Source organism: Protopterus annectens, chromosome 3.part1, assembly GCF_019279795.1.
Source record: "Protopterus annectens isolate FY-2018-M chromosome 3.part1, PAN1.0, whole genome shotgun sequence".
Taxonomy (NCBI): domain Eukaryota; kingdom Metazoa; phylum Chordata; order Ceratodontiformes; family Protopteridae; genus Protopterus; species Protopterus annectens.
This window is the reverse complement of record NC_056732.1, coordinates 1,228,343,374-1,228,363,317: the sequence shown is the minus strand read 5'-3', so window position 1 is coordinate 1,228,363,317 and position 19,944 is coordinate 1,228,343,374. Positions and strand designations below refer to the sequence as shown.

The window sequence follows — 19,944 nt, the reverse complement described above, 5'->3', positions numbered from 1 at the left end:
AAGAAAGATCAGTACTACTACAAATGGTTTTTGCTGGAGGTGTGAAAAGTCAAATAAAGCAGACTGGATTCATATTTTTTATGAATGTAATAAAATTAAATCATATTGGAATGGAATCAATCATTTTTACAAGCTTTATTTAATGAATCCTTTACCTTAATTAAAGTGTTGATTATACTAAATGTAAATGAAGGTCCCTACCTGAATAAGACAAATATGTATTTGTTATGGACAATACTTGCTATATCTAGGAAATGTGTAACCAGAAGGTGGAATTCAAATATACCCCTGACATTGGAAGAATTCTACACTTTACTGAAGACAACTGCATCAATGGAAATAAAAATCAAAGAACTACAAATCTATCCCAGGCCATTGGTAAATAATCCTTGGAAGAAGGTTATATCTTTGTTGGACACTCTGCAATAATCAATATTGTAGCTCTGATAAATGATCTGTTAATTCTATATTTAATAACATACAGTATATATAACTGAAAGTCAGGCTATTGTAAATATTGTATATAGTTGTTTAAAATTATATTTAAAAATATTATGTAAATGTTATTTTAATTGAAAATAAAAAAAAAATATTTGAGGAAAAAAAAGAAACTTAAACCTCTCTCATTACTTAGTGACTTTAATTGTCAATGATTTTCTAGGAAAACCTCAAATGTTTTGAGGACTGGACCAAAAATATAAGGCAAAAATCTGAACCTTTTAAGAAAATCTGGACAGTTGAGAGGTATAGCCTGAGTGGGCGTAGCTCAGGTGGATGTAAAGGATCCCTTTCTATTAATCACAAAGCATATAGGAATTTCTCCTGGTACCCTGGCCAAATAAAAATCTAGTTAAAATGGATATATCCCTGGTTCTCCTTTGAAAAGAAGTTACTGTCTTAGTGGGGCTGATCTAACAAATAAGGGCCAATAAAGAAAGAAAAAATTGGAAATAGAATGACTCACATGCATGTTTGAGATGCAACTGTAATTTTTCTTCATAGTTACCACATTTTCCACAAGACCTGTTCCTTTTTATAAGTTGTCATGAACTGCACCAAGTCAACTGAAAATGTATCATATGACCTCTTGGATGCAGTCAGAAATAATTGATATACTTTTATACTTTTTAAAATCTTAGTAATAATTTTGTAAAACCTGGCAATTCTTCCACGTTAAGTGTTCATAAACTTCAACATTTCTAAACATTATTTTCCTTCTAACACAACAGTCAACCTTAAGTTCTTTGTGCAGGTCTTGTCCTCCATTGTTATCAGTCATTATGTCACGTTCCACCTGACTACCAGTTTCTTCAGTTCTATTATGCACTTCAGCCACCAGTTGCTTAATTGATATTATAGAGACCCACTGATCAATGCAAAAAATGCTATCGTCTCTTCTGCGGCTACTTATAGTTTTCTTTAAAATCTTTCTAGCAGTCCAAGTATATGCCACAAGCCAAATATCATCTCATTTAAACTCCTTGTTGCTACCTTAACTTCAAGGAAGTCAATTTCTTATTGTCTACAGAGCATTGCTTTGGTAGCAGTCGCACCTCTATATCTTTAGCATTACTCATTTCTTCCTCAACAACCACATATTCAGCTATATTCTCTATGTCTTCTGCTATGGTCAGCCAAAGAAACCTTCACACATAAGAGTTTTATAATTTGCATTAAATAATATTATTTATTCACAGAATAACTTTAATTTAATTCCTAATATGGAGCAACTAGGGACATCAACCAACCTTATCAAGTAAATGTTCTTCCTAGATCAGTGTAAAATAAAATGTGTCTCTGTATGAGGTTTGAGGTATCCTGTATCTCTGTAACTGAAGTTACACTGGTCTTTGATAGCTGAAGTTGATCTCAGCTGACAACCCTACATAATAAATAGAAAAGCTAGTAATTAATGAATTATTCATTGGGCTTTGTTAGACAAAGAACTTCTGAGGGTTTTACTGTAGTATAGGGACCACACTTAACAACACTGTTACATCAACAGAGTGGAAAATGTCACTGTAAAAATGTCACGCGTCCCAGCAATTCTTATCTAAAGACAAACTTTCCTTAAGAAAAATATAAAATATTCATGGCAGGCCGTCTCTCCACGGCCATTTTTCAAACAGTCAAGGGTAGAAATGTGCTTATATAAATAGAGGCTGCTAAACAAGAAATTTATCTTTTTGCCAAGGTGCATTAACCTCAAAAGTGTATCACCAAATGAAGCACAATATATATAACCTCTTAAAGTTGTGGTTGGAGGGCTTTGCCACCAACAGAGACATGTTTTACAAATTGTGCTAGAAAATTTCTATGTTTATTAGTAAAGGGGTACACATTGGACAATGTATTTTCATTTGAGGGGGGGTTGAAAGGCTTTGAAACCTCCATCAAAGAATTTTACAAATTCTAGGTTTACTCTGTTGCTGAATTCCAAACAAAGCTATCTTATGATGTTGTCTTTGGGAGCCATTACTTAATTGGTTTGCTAGCTTTGATAAAACAAGGAATTTCAGTTTTTTGATAGTGGCAGTCTATGAATTAGCATAACATCAACAAAGGTTTCATAGTTTCAGTTTAAGAGTTATGTCAACTTCTAAAAGTACTTGGAAGTGCTCATCTCTTAGATATCCTTTGAAAAGCAGATCATTGTGACTTAATGGCACTATTCATTTAACACAAATCTAATTAAACAAATGTTAAATTATGATAGCTGTTGAGTACTGTTACTTAACTGAAATTCCAATTAAGTGTGAGTGGTGTGAGTGTTTTTGTGTGTGTGTGTGTGTGTGTGTGTGTGTGTGTGTGTGTGTGTGTGTGTGTGTGTGTGTGTGTGTGTGAGTGTGTGCATGTGTGTGTGCCTGAGCGCAAGTGTGTGTGTGTGTGTGTATGTGTGTGTGTGTGTGTGTGTGTGTGTGTGTGTGTGTGCACCCCATTATAAAATGTCATCTTATCCAGACTTGATTTCTCTGCCTTCTATCTGTTTAGTGTTGCAATAAAGTTGCTAGCTGAGAAGGAAGGGAGGAAGAAAGAAAGGAAGGAAGGAAGTAGGAAGGAAAGAAGGACGGAGGAATTTTCTGGTCACTGGTATACTTTTATTAGATATAGCATAGAATTGATTCTGGGGGTATCTAAGAACTTACAAACCAACCAATACTACAAACCACGGATAAACCACAATTGCAAGCACGGTGAATTCCTCCAGGGACAAGATAGAAATACATCTAAGAACTTAAAATGCAAGAAGTTGATTTTTGTTCTAATGGTTTGTTACAGATTAAGAGAGGAGTGTCAGATCAAGTTATGCCTTCTACATAGGTTAGGTTTTGGAGGCTTTAACCACAGAAAAATAAAAATTTACAGTAAGAGTTTTTTCCATGTTATATGTGATTTGAAACAACTGCTGTATAATTAGTTAAACTATTACATGAATACACAAAAGTAGAAGAAAGTAATACTTATCAAAAATGTACATATGCTACTTCATGCTGCCTTTTTGGAAAGAGTCACATCAGTACCATTAAATAATAATGTCTAGTCATTAAGGACAGCTGTCTGTTTCTTTTCACTTTACACCAGGCCTCCAGAGTTTACATGCTTGCTTTTCTTTTTTTCAGGGATTCACCCCACTCCACCTTGCTGCCCAGAATGGACACATTGCTGTTGTTGGGCTTCTTCTGAGCAAATCAACTGCACTACTGCATCTTAAAGACAAGCGAGGGAGAACATGCCTCCACCTAGCTGCTGCCAATGGCCATACTGAGATGATGAGAGCTCTGCTTAGTCAGGGAGCAGAGATTAATGTCACTGATAAGGTAAAAGCACTTTTCTAGTAGCCAGAAGGACACCATATTAAGTAGGCAACATGAACTCAAGAGATTTTGTGTAAATTATATTAGAAGCCTCCCATCAATCCATAATTTATTTCCCACCTATGCAACCTTTAATGTCTTTCATAGTTTTGGTTTGTCTCTGTTTGTTTGTTAATGTTGTTGACTGTGATTTGATGACTGAGAAGTCCAAAATGGGATTAAACCATTTTCAACCAATGCAAAGGGAGAAAGGTTCCACAACAATGGTACGTAAAACAATGTAACCAAAAGAGACAGAAATATAAAGCATAAGCTAAAAACAAAATTAAAATTTGATTTACATAATATGATTCAATGTTAAGTAACTCAGCAAACACAGTGCAACACTTGTCTTACAAAATACATTGCTAGAAAGTATAGAGTTTTGTTCTGTGTAGTGCTAGTGCATGTTTTCTGTCTCTGTCTCTGAGGCTTAAAAAGCTTTAAATTACAAAGAAACCTAGCATAAAGAAAACAAAACAATGATCAAGAAATTATTTTGACTTCTCAAAATACAGATGTTTGAAATAATAGAATATACTGCAGTGATAATTTATTGAGAAATAGAATTAAGCAGGTGAAATATCAGAAGGAAAAATTAATACTTTAAGAAATAACTTGTGCAGTACATAGTTTACATGCCCTTTGAGACACACCTCCTTTCTCCATATATACATTTACTCTATTGTAACACTGGGAAGGATTCCAAGACAATATCACTAAAGCACTATTATGGCTTCCCTGGGAAAACCATAAAAGTAGTATTGCAAAAAAATGCAATTCAGAGACAAGAAAGAACTATATTAAATAAAAGTTAATTAGCAACCCATTAACATACCCTTAAATTAAACAGTCCATAATCAGATGTAACCATGCTAGTGTTTGCCCTTATCAAGCCACACAATGTTGTTTTACAGGCACCTGTAAGCATGTGCGAGCACACACATACATACAGCCAGATATTCACACATACCCACACACAGACACACATACATCAAGACAGCTCCAAACATGTCCCTACATACTCAACACAAACTCACATACATAAACACAAACACCAGCACAGGCATACTAACCTGCATGGCCCACTCACATACACAGTTACACAGCTTTGCAGTACTTTCTAACTGTGGCACTGACAGCATTGCTTCTGGCATGGATTTCAGTGGGTTTACAATGTCAAAAGACAGTGTATATGTAGTACAGACTTTCTTTGTATAGCTTTACCATGTTTTTATATTCTTAGTAAATGATTTGGGGAAGCACACATGACTAATGTACTTTAGTCCAGGCCCTGGATTGGAGCATTTGTATGCAGAATAATCATGGTGCTAGAAACCAGCGTCTACTTACTACTGCAGTGCTATAGAATTTGAATCACTCCTGAGTAACAGATGCATTCCTTCCAGAAAAATGACTGCATAGTGCATTATGTCTTTCTGATTCTAAGGCATACCTCTCAACCTCTTAGCATAAAATACCTGGGCAAAGGCAAAAATATTGGGGATACGAAGGCCCACAAATAGGGACAGTTTTCAAATATTGTTTGTATTTACTTTGTTACTAGAATAATGAATTTTGCATTCACCTGCATTTTTCTGAGGGATATAAAGTCTGAAGCGCAAATGTCTGCCATTATTTAATTACTTCAGTTCTCTGTGATTTACAAGAAAACCACAAATTTTAAAATGAACAGACCAAAAATTTGAGGCAAAAATCTGGACATTCTGCAAAAATATAGACAGTTGAGAGGTATGATCCTGGGTATTGCATTTTACAGTATGATAAAACCTTGCTTTGGTTATACAGTCACTTTGTAGTTGACTTGTTTGGAGTTTAAGGCTGCGGGGTGCCAGGAGTGGTGCAACCCATCTGCACTACACATTACACATACATGGGCATGTGCACATTACACATACATGGGCAGAGATGGATCAAGGTCAAACGGGGCCCTAGGTGGGATAATAGATGAGGGCACCCCCCTGGAGCAGCCCCTCCTGTGGCAACACCCCCCCCCCCCCCACAGTAGCCAACTTCACTGCCATTCCAGTATTCCACTACTTGGCTGTTTCTACCCAGTTACCATAAAGACTGTTCAAACCTGTCAGTGTGCATACTGCTTATTTACGTCTACAATGAGTACAGATATTAAAATAAAATAGCACAAAGAATAATAGCCATTTGCTAAACAAACAAAACAGTCTCACAATGAAAACAGACAGCATGAGAAGTAAACTTCTCAGCACCTGAAACTCACATTCATTGAAATGGCATTAAAACCCACATTCAAAGAAAATGCATCTGGCCATTGGAAGATTAAGTTTACCTGTGGGCTGTTTTCAAACCATATACTCCTTCCACACATTTTTAGGACCATGCATACATGTATGTGTTCTTTGATTCACCGTTCTGATTGTATTAAGTTATATTCCTTGTATAGTACAGCAGCACTTGTTAGAATGTGTTTTAAATTTGTAGTTTTGAATATTCTTCTAGTGAGCAATGAAACAAAATGTATGAACCAATTATGACAAAACTACCCATTTCAGAAAATTTCAACCATAAAAGGCCACCCAGACATCAGTCATTACAATCTACCAATATCTGTCAATAAACACAATGTCTGTAGAAGTAGAAGTCATCCAAATAATTCCATATTAAAAAGATCTGTAACTAAGGAAGAGGTTGCTACTGGAAAACAACTTTACATTTCAGTGTTTCATCTAGAAAGTCAGTGCCTGTTGCCCATTAATTAATTGCTTGTGTAGCTTTAAAACAAGTGGTAAGCTGGTAATATTGCACCAAGGAATGACTGGCAAACTGACAAGTTCATAGTTACTAGGCATCTGATGCAAAGGAGGACACACTGAGGAGTGCAGAACCCCTATTCCCCTTAAACTGCACAAAATAACAGCAATTAAAAGGACACTGCATTTGCAGCACTCCATCTGCATGGAGTGGGAGTAGAATCCACATCCCTGGCAATTATGCTACTACTAACATTGCCTTCAAATTCTATAACATAAACACTAAGTGCCATTTGCTAAACAAAACGGCTAGTTGCACATTGAAAAACAGACATAGCATGAGCAACAGTAAACATCTCTTCCCTTGAAACTCACAGTTCCATGAAAATGCACTGAAACTCATAATCCCTTGAAAATGCACTGAAACTCAAACTCACAATTCTGTCAGCAGTCTCTTAGTTTGTATAGCGGATTCAGTCTCTTGTCAACACTGAAGCTCAGAATTCCTTCAGAAGTTTGCCAGCTGGTGTAGAGAAGTCAGGCTCTTGTAATTGACTAATGTGCCCTCATTTAGGGCATTACTTACCATACCTCCATACCTTTCAACATCTAAGCACAAGAAATCTGGACAAAGCCTAAAATAATGGGGGACAAAGTCCCAAAAATAGGGACAGATTTCAAATATTGCTCAGACTTAGAAAGTTGCTAGAATAATAGGATTTGTCTTTTCATGCATTTTTCTGAAGGATATGAAGTCTGAAACTCAACTGTATGGCATTATTTAGTTATTCCATTCCTCAGTGATTTGCCAGAAAACCACAAATTTTATGAGGAATAGGCGTAAAATATGAGGAAGAAATCTGGACGCTGAGAGGTATGTATACTTCCCAAACTCTTAGTGCAAGAAATCTGGACAAAGCCTAAAATAATGGAGATACAATAGCCCAAAACAGGGATAGATTTGAAATATTGCTCTTTCTAACTTAGAAAGTTGCTAGAATAACAGGATTTGTGTTAGCATGCATTTTCTGAAGGATATGAAGTCTGACACTTATATATATATAATCATTTATTGACTTCAATCTTCACTGGTGATGCACACGCCAGTGCGTTCATTTGTGCTGGCCCCAAGCCTGGATTAATGGGGAGGATTACATCAGGAAGGGCATCCAGTGTAAAACTTTTGTCAAATGACATATGCAGACAACCATACAGATTTCCATACAGGATCAGCGAGCCCCAGGTTAACAACAACCGCCGCCAGTACTGTTAGCCAGCAGGGTGTTGGTGGAAACTGGACTACTTTTAGCCAAATGAGAAGGAGAAGAAGATGGGGAAGGCATGGCTGAAGGCAGGAAGAGAGGAGGAAGGTTTGGAGCATGGTAGTGAGGATAGGAATTTTGAATGTTGGCAGTATGACTGGTATAGGGAGAGAGCTATCTGATATGATGGAGAGAAGGAAGGTTGATATATTGTGCATGCAAGAGACCAGATGGAATTATAGGTTCATAGGTTCATAGGTTCATAGGTTCATACTAGGCTATCTGCCCAAGGGCATTTATAAGCCTAGCCCATAGTTATGTGGCTTTCGCCACCCCTTTAGTTTGAATAAAAACTATGCCTATCATTTTTCTGTGCCTCTGTCAAGCAGTGACACTGAAGTAATATAGGTTCATAGGAAGGGGAGTAAGGCCAGGTGTACTGGATGTGGGTTCAAATTGTTCTATCATGGTGTGGATGGGAGGAGAAATGGGGTAGGGGTTATCCTGAAGAAATAATATGCCAAGAGTATTTTGGAGGTGAAAAGAGTGTCAGACAGAGTGATGTTTACGAAGATGGAAATTGATGATGTGATGATGACTTTTGCTAGTGCATATGCTCCAGAAGTTGGGTGTGCAGTGGATGGGTAAGAAAAATTTTGGAGTGAGTTGGATGAAGCGGTGGTGAGTGTACCCAAGGGTGTGAGAGTGGTGATTGGAGTGGATTTCAATGGGCATGTTGGTGAAGGGAACAGAGGGGATGATGAAGTCATGTGTAAGTATGGTGCTAAGGAGAGGAATGCAGAAGGTCAGATGGTAGTGGATTTTGTGAAAAGGATAGACATGGCTGTGGTGAATATGTATTTTAAGAAGAGAGAACAGCACAGGGTGATGTACAAAAGTGGAGAAAGATGTACACATGTGGATTATATCCTATGTAGGAGGGCCAGTCTGAAGGAGATTGGAGACTGTAAAGTGGTGGCAGGAGAAAGTGTAGTTAGGCATCATAGGATGGTGGTCTGTAGGATGACGTTGGTGATCAAGAAGAGGAGTGTGAAGGCAGTGCCATGGATCAAGTTGAAAAAGGGTGATTGTGAGGTGGAGTTCAGGGAAGACTTAAGACAGGTACTGTGTAGCAGTGAAGAGTTACCGAATAGCTGGGTAACTACAGCAGAGCTGGTAAGGGAGACAGCTAGAAAGGTGCTTGACGTGACATCTGGACAGAGAAAGGAGGACAAGGAGACCTGGGGGTGGGACAAGGAAGTACAGGAGAGTATACAGAGAAAGAGGTTGGTGAAGAAGAAGTGGGATTGTCAGAGAGATGAAGAAAGTAGACAGGAGTATAAGGAGATGAGGTGCATGGCAAAGAGAGAGGTGGCGAAGGCTAAGCATAAGGCATATGAAGAGTTGTATGAAAGTTTGGACACTAAGGAGGGAGAAAAGCCCTGTACCAATTGGCTAGACAGAGGGACTGAGCTGTGAAAGATGTGCAGCAGGTAAGGGTGATAAAGGATAATGAGGGAAACATACTTACAGGTGACGAGAGTGTGTTGACCATATGGAAAGAGTACTTTGAGCAGCTGATGAAGGAAGAGAATGAGAGAGAAAGAAGGTTGGATGATGTGGGGATAGTGAATCAGGAAGTACAATGGATTAGCAAGGAGGAAGTAAGGATAGCTATAAAGAGGATGAAAAATGGAAAGACTGCTGGTCCAGATGACATACCTGTGGAAGCATGGATGTGTTTAGGAGAGGTGGTAGTGGAGTTTTTAACCAGATTGTTTAATGAAATCTTGGAAAGTGAGAGGATGCCTGAGGAGTGGACAAGAAGTGTTTTTTGTACCAATTTTTAAGAATAAGGGTGATATGCAGAGCTGTAGTAACTACAGAGGGATAAAACTGATCAGTCACAGCATGAAGTTATGGGAAAGAGTAGTGGAAGCTAGGTTAAGAAAAGAGGTGATGATTAGTGATCAGCAGTATGGTTTAATGCCGGAAGAAGCACTACAGATGCAATATTTGCTCTAAGAGTGTTGATGGAGAAGTATAGAGAAGGTCAGAAGGAGTTGCATTCTGTCTTTGTGGACTTAGAGAAAGCATATGACAGGGTGCCTAGATAGGAGTTTTGGTATTGTATGAGGAAGTTGGGAGTGGCAGAGAAGTATGTAAGAGTGTTACAGGGTATGTACGGGGGTAGTGTGACAGTGGTGAGGTCTGTTGTAGGAGTGACGGATGCATTTAAGGAGGAAGTGGGATTACATCAATAATCAGCTCTAAGCCCTTTCTTATTTGTAGTGGTGATAGACAGGTTGACAGACGAGATCAGACAGGACTCCCCTTGGAGGATGATGTTTGCGGATGATATTGTGATCTGTAATGAGAGTAGGGAACAGGTTGAGGAGACCCTGGAGAGGTGGAGATATGCTCTAGAGAGGAGAGGAATGAAGGTTAACAGGACTAAGACAGAATATATGTGTATGAATGAGAGGGAGGATAGAGGAATGGTGCAGATGCAGGGAGTAGAGCTGGCAAAGGTGAATGAGTTTAAATACTTGGGATTAACAGTTCAGCATAATGGTGAATGTAGAAGAGGAGAAGAAAAGAGTACATGCAGGGTGGAGTGGGTGGAGTGATTTGTGACAGACATGTACCAGGAAGAGTGAAAGGGAAGGTCTATAAGAGGGTAATGAGACTTTCTATGTTATATGGGTTGGAGACGGTTGTACTGACAAAAAGGCAGGAGTCAGATTTGCATTGGGTGTGACAAAGATGGACAGGATTAGGAATCAGTATATTAGAGTGTCAGCTGAGGTTGGATGGTTTGGAGACAAAGCCAGAGAGGCAGGATTGCATTGATTTGGACATGTGCTGAAGAAGGATTCTGGATATATTGGGAAAAGGAAGCTAAGGATGGAGTTGCCAGGAAAGAGGATAAGAGGAAGGCCTAAGATAAGGTTTATGGATGTGGTGAGAGAGGACATGCAGGTGGTTGGTGTGACAGATCAGGATGAAGAGGACAGGAAGAAATGGAAATAGGTGATCCGCTGTGGTGACTCCTAACGGGAACAGCCAAAAGAACAAGAAGAAAAAAAAGTCTTCCATGAATTGTCAGGAAAACCAAAAAATTTATGAGGGTTTGGCCAAACATATGAGGTATAAGTCTGGTCAGCTGAGAGGTATACATACCTCTTTACCTCTTAGTGTAGGAAATCTGGACAAAGTCTAAACTAATTGGTATACAGTGGTCTGAATATGAGGATAGATTTTAAATATTGCTTTTTTTAACTTGGAAGAATGCTAGAATAACAGGGTTCTGTTAGCATGCATTTTCTGAAGAAAAAGAAGTCGGAAACTCATATACAAGTAATTATTTAGTGACTTCAGTCCTCCATGAATTGCCAGACAACCACAAATTTTATGAGAAACAGACCAAAACTACAAACTAAATCTGGACAGTTGAGAGGTGTGTTGAAACACACAAACACACACACACACACACACACACACACACACACACACACACACACACATGCCTGCACCCCTACCTTTTCTCTGCTCTCACACAGCAACACACACCTTCTCTCTCACACAGCAAGACACACACTTTCTTTCTCATACAGAAATGGAATGGCTACTTTAAATTACATACACTCACATACACATACATACGTACACACACACTTCTCTCTAGTTTAAATTACACTTTTATACAAACATACACACACACACACACACACACACACACACACACACACACACACACACACACACACAGACACACACACACACACACACACACACACACACACACACACACACACACACACACACACACACACACACACTTACCTTCTCTGTAAGAGGAATGGCTAGCTTAAATTACAGACATACACACACTTCCTCTCTCATACAGAAATGGAACAGCTACCTTAAATTACATACACATGCATACATACGTACACACACACTTCTCTGTAGTTTAAATTACACTTTTATACATTTATACATACATGCATACAAACATATGCACTCACACACACACATATATATATAAATATATATATATATATATATATATATATATATATATATATATATATATATATATATATATATATGCACACACACACACACACACACACACACACTCTCACACACACACACATACTCTTACCTTCTCTCTTAAAGAAACGGCTAGTTTAAATTACACGCATAAGTATGGAATGCATTATGCATTTACTTCCTACTTCCGCATTGGTGATGCACACATGGTTCTTCTTAAAGCGGAAGGTACCGCCACCATGGTGCTTAAAAGCTTTTTTTTTATTTATTATTAAAATGAATGCTTAAGCCTCCTGGCCTGAGTAGGCCCCCTAGCTACAAGGCCCTAGGCAGCTGCCTATGTCACCTACTGCTGGATCTGGCTCTGTACATGGGCATGTACACATGCCACATACATGGGCATGTGTATGGATAACAAGATTTACTTCACAAGTCCTCATGGTTTTGCCTCATTTCAGCAAAATGAACCACTAAAACCTTAAGGAAAAAGAGAATACTGGGACACAAGTGTGTTTTAAGGAGAAATGCCTCAAAAGTGTGCTTTACAAAATGGACAAATCATTTTTGGGATAGTATGGTGGGTGTTTGTAACTTGGCTGAGACACAGAAATCCAAGATTTCAGATTTTAACTGAGGATATTGGAGCAATTCAAGCAACATGGGGCACAGCTAAGGTTACTACTTTGAAACATGATCAACAATTGGAAAATATTCAACAAGGACTGCATTAGCAACAAGAAAATCTTAGAGTAGAGACTGGCGGTAAGCATTAACACAAAGTATGTCACAAGTTTGCAGACACATGCACTGCAAATGTAAGCCAGGATAGATCAACTACAAAACAGAGCTTGTAGAAATAATCTTAGGATCCCTGGACTACCGGAGGGAGAGAGTAGAGGAACTTAACAGTGTCTTTTATACCTAGGGAAATGTAAACTTTATTAGAAACTGAGCACCCCCATTATAGAAAGGGCACACAGGGTTCAAGCCAGCAAAGTGAATGCACCATACACTAGGCATTTTATTTCTAAATACTTGGACTTCAACAATTGAGAATGTATCCTGAAAAAAGACAGAGATCTCAGTAACAACATTAAGATTGCTGGTCATATGGTATAATAGTGCAGCACTCTTTACAAAATGGAAGGCTTTGGCTCCGTATTTAATATGGGCAGGGGAACATGGTTTTAGAATAACACTATATTATCCAGCCTTCTGTACTGAATTTACATATTTTAATTATGAAGGAGTTATAACTGTCAGGATATACATGTTTTTGATCTCACAACTTTAAGTCCATAGCTGGATCTGGCAGATTTTGTGTCTGTTACCCTTTGAGATCATAGCACGATACTGTTATCCCTAATACTGAAGATAAGTAAGTCATCCACATTTCAGTGAAGAATAGATCACCTATGGTTCCAGGATAACAATCTTCTACAATATGTTAGAAAATTAGTTAGTTCCTTTTGGGATAAAAATCTAAGGATACCTTTCTGTTATGATAGGAGATGGAAATCATTTTAAAAAGGGTCTTCAACACTGGTAAGAAACAGCGACTTACCAGAGCTAATAAATTAGCTAAACAGTTGAGTTTCAATAGTATAGAAGAGAGAATTAAAGAAATGGAACAAAAGGATGTTCTTTGTGTTTCACTGTTGCAGTCATCACATTTGGTTTATCCCTGCCAGGGTAGTCCTCAGCTGGCCCAAATACCAGAGACTTAGTATTTTTGCATCAGTTGCTGTCGCTTGAGGACTGACGTCAGGTCGTCAGTGTTATAAAGTAAGGCAGCCGACGCCATTACATCAGTCTTTCTTGCTGTGGAGCCTGAAGCAGAAGGAGTTCACATGAGTGCTAGTCGGTCACTACCTGAGTTTTCATTTCTGAGTTGAAGTTGAAGTCTTCTAAAGCTAAGAACCCCATTGGGGATCCTTTTTTCTTGCACTAACCAATGTTAGAAAAAGTTAATAATTGTCTCGCTTGTGGAAAGCAAATACCACACTCAGACTTCCACTCTTACTACGTCACTTGTCTAGCCCCAGACCACGACATCCCCCGTTGTTGCTTCTGTACTTTGTTTAACACCAGAACTATCCATCGTTGGGCCCTTATTGTAGCCAGATATTTTTGTTTACAGTCCTCGAATTCTGATATGGTTTCGGTAAGCCATCCGACAGCAGATCTTCTGAAAAAAGTAAAGATAAAGACAGAGACAGACTGCACTGGTCCAAACCTTCCAACGATGCTTCAGTTAAGCTTGTTGTCAGTCCTCTGGTATGCAGTGAGGCTCTTTCACAACCTCTGATGCTCACTTCAGTTGATTTGCAGGCCGCTACCGAGACACTTTTGGAGTCCAGTATGCCACAAGACTCTTCTTCATCTAAGGATCCTGCAGTCGTCTCTACCTTGGATGGGTCTAGAGCTGTTGAGCAGGCACTGGCTTCTGAAGCCGTCCTTTGCACCACCGAATCTCGACACAAACCAATGTCTTCTTTTGTGACTACTGTTCTTTCGAAAATAACTGAGTTTCTTAGGCCCAGGGTTTGAACCACACCCTAGAAACTGACTACCCACTTCTCAGGAGCTTGCTATCTTGCCTCACTCTCAAATGCTTAAAATGGCAGAAGACCTTATCATGCTGAAGCTACCCCCTCAAAAAGAAAAAGAGATCTGTCTCCAGTAGTTTTGTCTGAACATGTGTCAGATTAATCTGATGCATCTGACTACGAAGACATGCAAGCCCTCTCCACTTATGAGGATTCTTATTTAGAGGGATCCATTCCTTCAGCCTCTCCCCTAGAGGATATTTCTTTTGGGGAAACCCTCCATACCTTAAGGGAGCATTTCCAATGGGAGAGTTAGGACTACCCTCAGTCTAAAAAGAGACTCAGGGAATTCCTAGATCTTCTGCAACACAGACCCCTGGCCATCCCCCCAGTCCTGGATGTGGTGGATGATGTTTTCCTTGAATTCTGCTTGACTCCTGATGCCCTACCTCCTGCTCTCAGAAAACCAGACAGGTACTACAGAGTCCCTGACTCGCACAAATATTTTTTTTAAATCCAACAGCTGACCCTGAGGTCATTTCTCAAGGGCCAAATAGGATTAAAGCAACCTCTGCTAAGAATCCCACCCCTCAGGCAGGTATTCCTGAGCATTGGACAGATGGGGTGAAAAAATATGCACCTCAGCTACTCTTGCTATCAGGGCACTAAATTGTCAGTTCCATATGCTTAAATATCAGCAACATATCTTGGAACTCTTTAAACAAAAAATGTCTTCCTTTCTTGCATGGGCAGAATTTAAAGATTTACAAGACTTAATGCATTCTGCAAGTCAAGTAACTAAACACACTATGCACTGTGGTTTTGACACACTAGAAGCTTCTTGCAAGGCAGCAGTCACTGGATCTGTCATTAGAAGACATGCATGACTTAAGGAACAACCCCTGCCAGACCATGTCAAATCTAAATTGTTGGATGCCCCCTTGCACAAAGATAACTTATTTGGCACTAAGGCAGAAGAGGTCTTAAGAAAGATGGAAGAAAAAGCAAGATCTATGCCAACAGTTAAAGATTTCTTACAGGTCCAGCCCCCAAGGTTCAGCAGGCATTTTCCCTCCAAGCAGTGGTCCTTTCTTGCTCTGAGTAAACAGGCCAAGCCTTGGCCCCGTGTAAACAGACCCCCAGACAGCAGCCCCAGGGAATGCAGAGATCTAAGCAGTGAACTATCTCCACTTCAAAACCACTGAGCTCTAACCCATCCCCTTATGGTAAGAACTCACAATGACTCACCTCCTCCCGAACTATCCTCTGCCCGCCATCCTTTACCCCTAGGAGGAAAACTCTCCTTTCACTCAAGCACCTGGGCCACAATTACCAAGGACCAATGGGTTCTAAACATCATGCCTCAGGGATAAAAATTCTCCTTCCACACTCTTCCAACACCAAAAGGGTTCCCAGATCTACCACCAAATCAGTGGACAGAGGCTCAAAAGCAAATCCATTCCCTGCTCTCTTTGAGGGCAGAAGAGCATGTTCCTCTAGAAAAGACAGGCCAAGGCTTCTGCTCCAGACTTTTTCTGGTGCCCAGAAAAGAGGGCACTTGGCACCCCATACTCGATCTATCCATTCTAAAAATCTACCTGGTGATCCCAAAATTCAAAATGCTCACCTTCCAGTAGCTGCTACCCATGCTCTCCAAGGATGCTTGGCTAGCCACCCTGGATCTAAAAGAGGCCTACCTCTTCATTTCTATCAGGGAATCATGCAGAAAATATCTCCGCTTCAGGGCAGGATCTCAACACTTTCAGTTCTCTGCACTTCCCTTTGGCTTATCTACTGCTCCCAGAGTTTTCACAAAATGCCTAGCTCTGGCCATTGCATTTTGCAGACAAAGCAATATTCAAATTTACCCCTACTTAGATGACTACCTTATTCAGACAGACAGCCAGGAAAAGCTGCTGAAACACCTGGCCTTTGTAAAGAGCCTACTAACCTCCCTAGGGTACACAATCAATGAAAAGAAATCAAAACAGATGCCCACCCAAAGGATAATCTTCCTGGGAGCAAGTAGGGACACAGCATCCCAGATGGCATACCTTACACCAGAGAAACAATTTTTCCTGTCAGCCTACTTCTCTCAACTGGCCACCAGGCCCCAGCTTTCTGCAAGGAAAATCCTGCAAGCTCTGGGGTTCATGGCATCTTGCATACTCCTCATTCCATATGCCAGACAGCATATGAGAAAACTTCAATGGTACTAAAGAGCCTTTGGTGTCAACACTCTCAAGACCTGGAAACTCTTCTACCTATAATTTCTTGCCTCAGAAAGGAATTTGTTTGGTGGGCAACAGCATGCTCCTACAACAAGGGACTGCCCTTCTCCCCACACCCTGCCACCCAGACCCTCACCACATTTGCATCAGACTATGCTTGGGGTGCACATCTGAATGGCAGGTGCATACAGGGCCAATGGAGCCCACAGCAAATCCCCCTGCACATCAGTTAAAAAGAGATGATGGTTTTGCAGCATGCTGTGATAGCTTTCAAACCCCTTCTCTCTCCAGGGGTTTTCCTGATCAAAACAGACAACACCACTGTGATGTGGTACATCAACAAACAAAGAGGGACTCACTCCTAACCTCTATGCAGGCTGGCCATGACCCTTTGGCTCACAGCCTCTTCCATGCAACTACACCTGTTAGCACAATACCTACCAGGATCTCTCAACTCCCTGGCAGACCAATTAAGCAGAAACCTTTTGGACTCACATGAGTGGCAGCTCAACAGAAGTACCTTCTTCCTAATAACTCATAAATGGGGAACCCCAAAGGTCAAACTCTTTGCCTCCCACATCAACCATCGGCTCAGCAAATTCTGCACCAGGCAGCATCACTGCATGGCTTGGAAAGTGAATGTCCTGTCCTTCCCCTGGGCATTCTCTCAGTCTATGCCTTTCCTCCCCTACCTCTCACCCCCAGGGTACTGCTCAAAATAAAAAAGGAAAAACCAAGAACCATTCTTATAGCTCCAGACTGGCCCCAACAGCAATGGTACCCCTTGCTGTGCAGCCTGTCCTCGCTGCCTCCATTGCATCTTCCTCAGATTCTAAACCTCCTAACCCAGAGGGAAGGGGAATTCATCCATCCCCAATTACAGACACTTAATTTGGTAGCTTGGCTTATTCCCTAATACCCAAACTAATCTTCTATCCTCAGTAAACAGGTTCTGGATGTTATCCATGAGGCCAGATGCCCTAGCACCAGAACATTTTATGCAGATAAATGGAAAAGGTTCTGCACCTGGATCCAGGATAAGGGGGCCAATATGGCACAGCCCTCCATCAGTGTCATCCTGGATTACTTAGCTGACCTACTACACAATAGTCTCTCTTTCTCCTCTATAAAAATTCATGCATGTGGTATTTCTGCTCATTTTCCCACTGAGCAGCCCCTTTTCCCACACCCATTGATCAAACAGTTCCTCAGAGGGGCTAGCAACTTGAGGCCCTCCAGAAGGGCACTAACACCAGCTTAGGACCTTAACTTCTGCAGAGCTAAAATTTTTCTCCTCAAAAACAGCCTTCCTTCTGGCCATCACTTCAGCCAGAAGAGTCTCTGAGCTGCAAGCACTCATGGCTGAGGAACCCTTCATCGTCTTCCATGCAGACCGGGTATCCTTCAGAACTAACCCATCCTTAATGCCCAAGGTAGTGTTCAGTGTGGCTCTCAACTAATCCATTCATTTGTCCACCTTCTTTCGTAATCTCCAGAACAAGGGGGAAAGGATTCTTCACTCTCTAGATGTGCACAGACAGCTCAGATACTATCTGGACATGACTAAACTCCTAAACGCTTCAGAAAATCTGATCAACTGCTGGTTATCTTTGTTTTAGGGGCAGAGGGCAAAGCCATCTCCAAGCAAACCATTTCCAAATGGATAGCAAACTGCATTCATTTCTGCTACAAACAGCATGGTAAGCCTCCCCCAAGGTGGTCAGGACACACTTCACCAGAGCAGCCTCCACCTCTGCAGCTTTCCTCGGAGGAGTCCCCAACAGGGACATCCTGGAGGCTGCCACCTGGACATCTGTTCACACTTTTACCAAGCATTACCACCTATCTCTCTTCTCCAAATCTAGGGCAGGGTTTGCCTCTGCAGTCTTTCAGGGCATCCTAGCCAGCCCCTAGCTTCCTTGACTGCCTCCACCCATTTCCTCAGCTTTGGGAATCTACCCAAATGTGATGACTGTAACAGTGAAACAGGAGGGTGGCCTAATGGTTAAGGTGTTTGCCTTACAAACACAAGGTGCAGGGTTTGAGTCTCACAAGGGATAACTGCTGGGGGCTAACTGGGGTCAAGAAGGGCAGTTAGCTTAGTACTAATCTATGAACGAAGAACATAGTACAGTTGTATACACTTACCATAAATGTAGATGTTCGAGTATATTCACTGTTGCAGTCCTGGTTTCCCTCCCTCCATCCCCTTTCTTCTCTCTCTTTTTGTTACCATTCTTTCTTGTTGTTCTCCTTTCCTTACAAGGGATGTATTGTTATTTATTTTCCACTAGTAGGGTTCTTCCATTAGAGCCTGGCCTCCTACTTTGGGGGCTCCTGACAGGTTAGGGCAAGAAAAACTGATGTAATGGTGTTGGCTGCCTTACTTTATACCACTGATGACCTGACATCAGTCCTCAAGTGACAGCAACTGACACAGAAATGCTAAGTCTCTGGTATTTGGGCTGGCCGAGGGCTACCCTGGCAGGGATTACCCAAATGTGATGACTGCAACAGTGAATACACTCAAACATCTACATTTCTGGTAAGTGTACACAACTGTACTTTTTAATTAGTGGATATTACCATGGGAATGCTGTAGAGTGTTACTGGGCTAAAGGCCAGATCACCTAAAGTCATTGCTAGGAGATGTCCAGAAAGAGTGAGGAAAGTGAGTATTCAACATGTGCATATTCTGGAAGGGAATATCATCACAGATTTTCTGGAGATTTACTGCAGTAAGTTGCTTGTTGTGGAGTTATATTCACAGAGCTTCACAGCAGGATATGTGCAACCAGTCTCAGTGTATTAGGTCAATAAACATGAACTCTATTTCAGTAGCAGTTAAAAATCAGCTACTCAAACCCATTGATAGGGATGAAGTTAGAAGAGCCATCCAATCTCTGGCAGTGGGCAAAGCTTTGTGTTAAATGTTGAGTTTTACAAGTTGCATCAATAGGAGATTGACCTGCTTCATAATTTATTTGTAGAAGATGAGCAGTAGGGAGCTTTGACAGCAGACTTTTAAAAGCTAAAGTAATACCCAAACCTCTGTGAGACATGTTACTGACAATGGGCTGTAGCCCTATGTTATTGTTGAATGTAGACCCAAGAATTTATGAAAAAGTTTTAGTTAATTGACTGAACATGATAATGAAGTGTGATATACATTCTAATCATGGTTCTATTAAAGGCAAATAGGGTGGTCCATATAGCAATAACCCACGCCTGGGTGTGGGTAT

The 19,944-nt window shown here is 40.5% G+C and overlaps 1 protein-coding gene across 1 annotated transcript in view; it reads left to right on the top strand.

Annotated features, from left to right (window-relative positions):
* LOC122797762 (serine/threonine-protein phosphatase 6 regulatory ankyrin repeat subunit A-like) overlaps positions 1-19,944 on the top strand; it is a 2,341,865-nt gene that overhangs the window by 1,935,469 nt on the left and 386,452 nt on the right. The window contains exon 24 of the mRNA XM_044066284.1: positions 3,621-3,818. Within this exon, the coding sequence (XP_043922219.1) occupies positions 3,621-3,818 (198 nt within the window). The remainder of the gene's footprint in view (positions 1-3,620; positions 3,819-19,944) is intronic.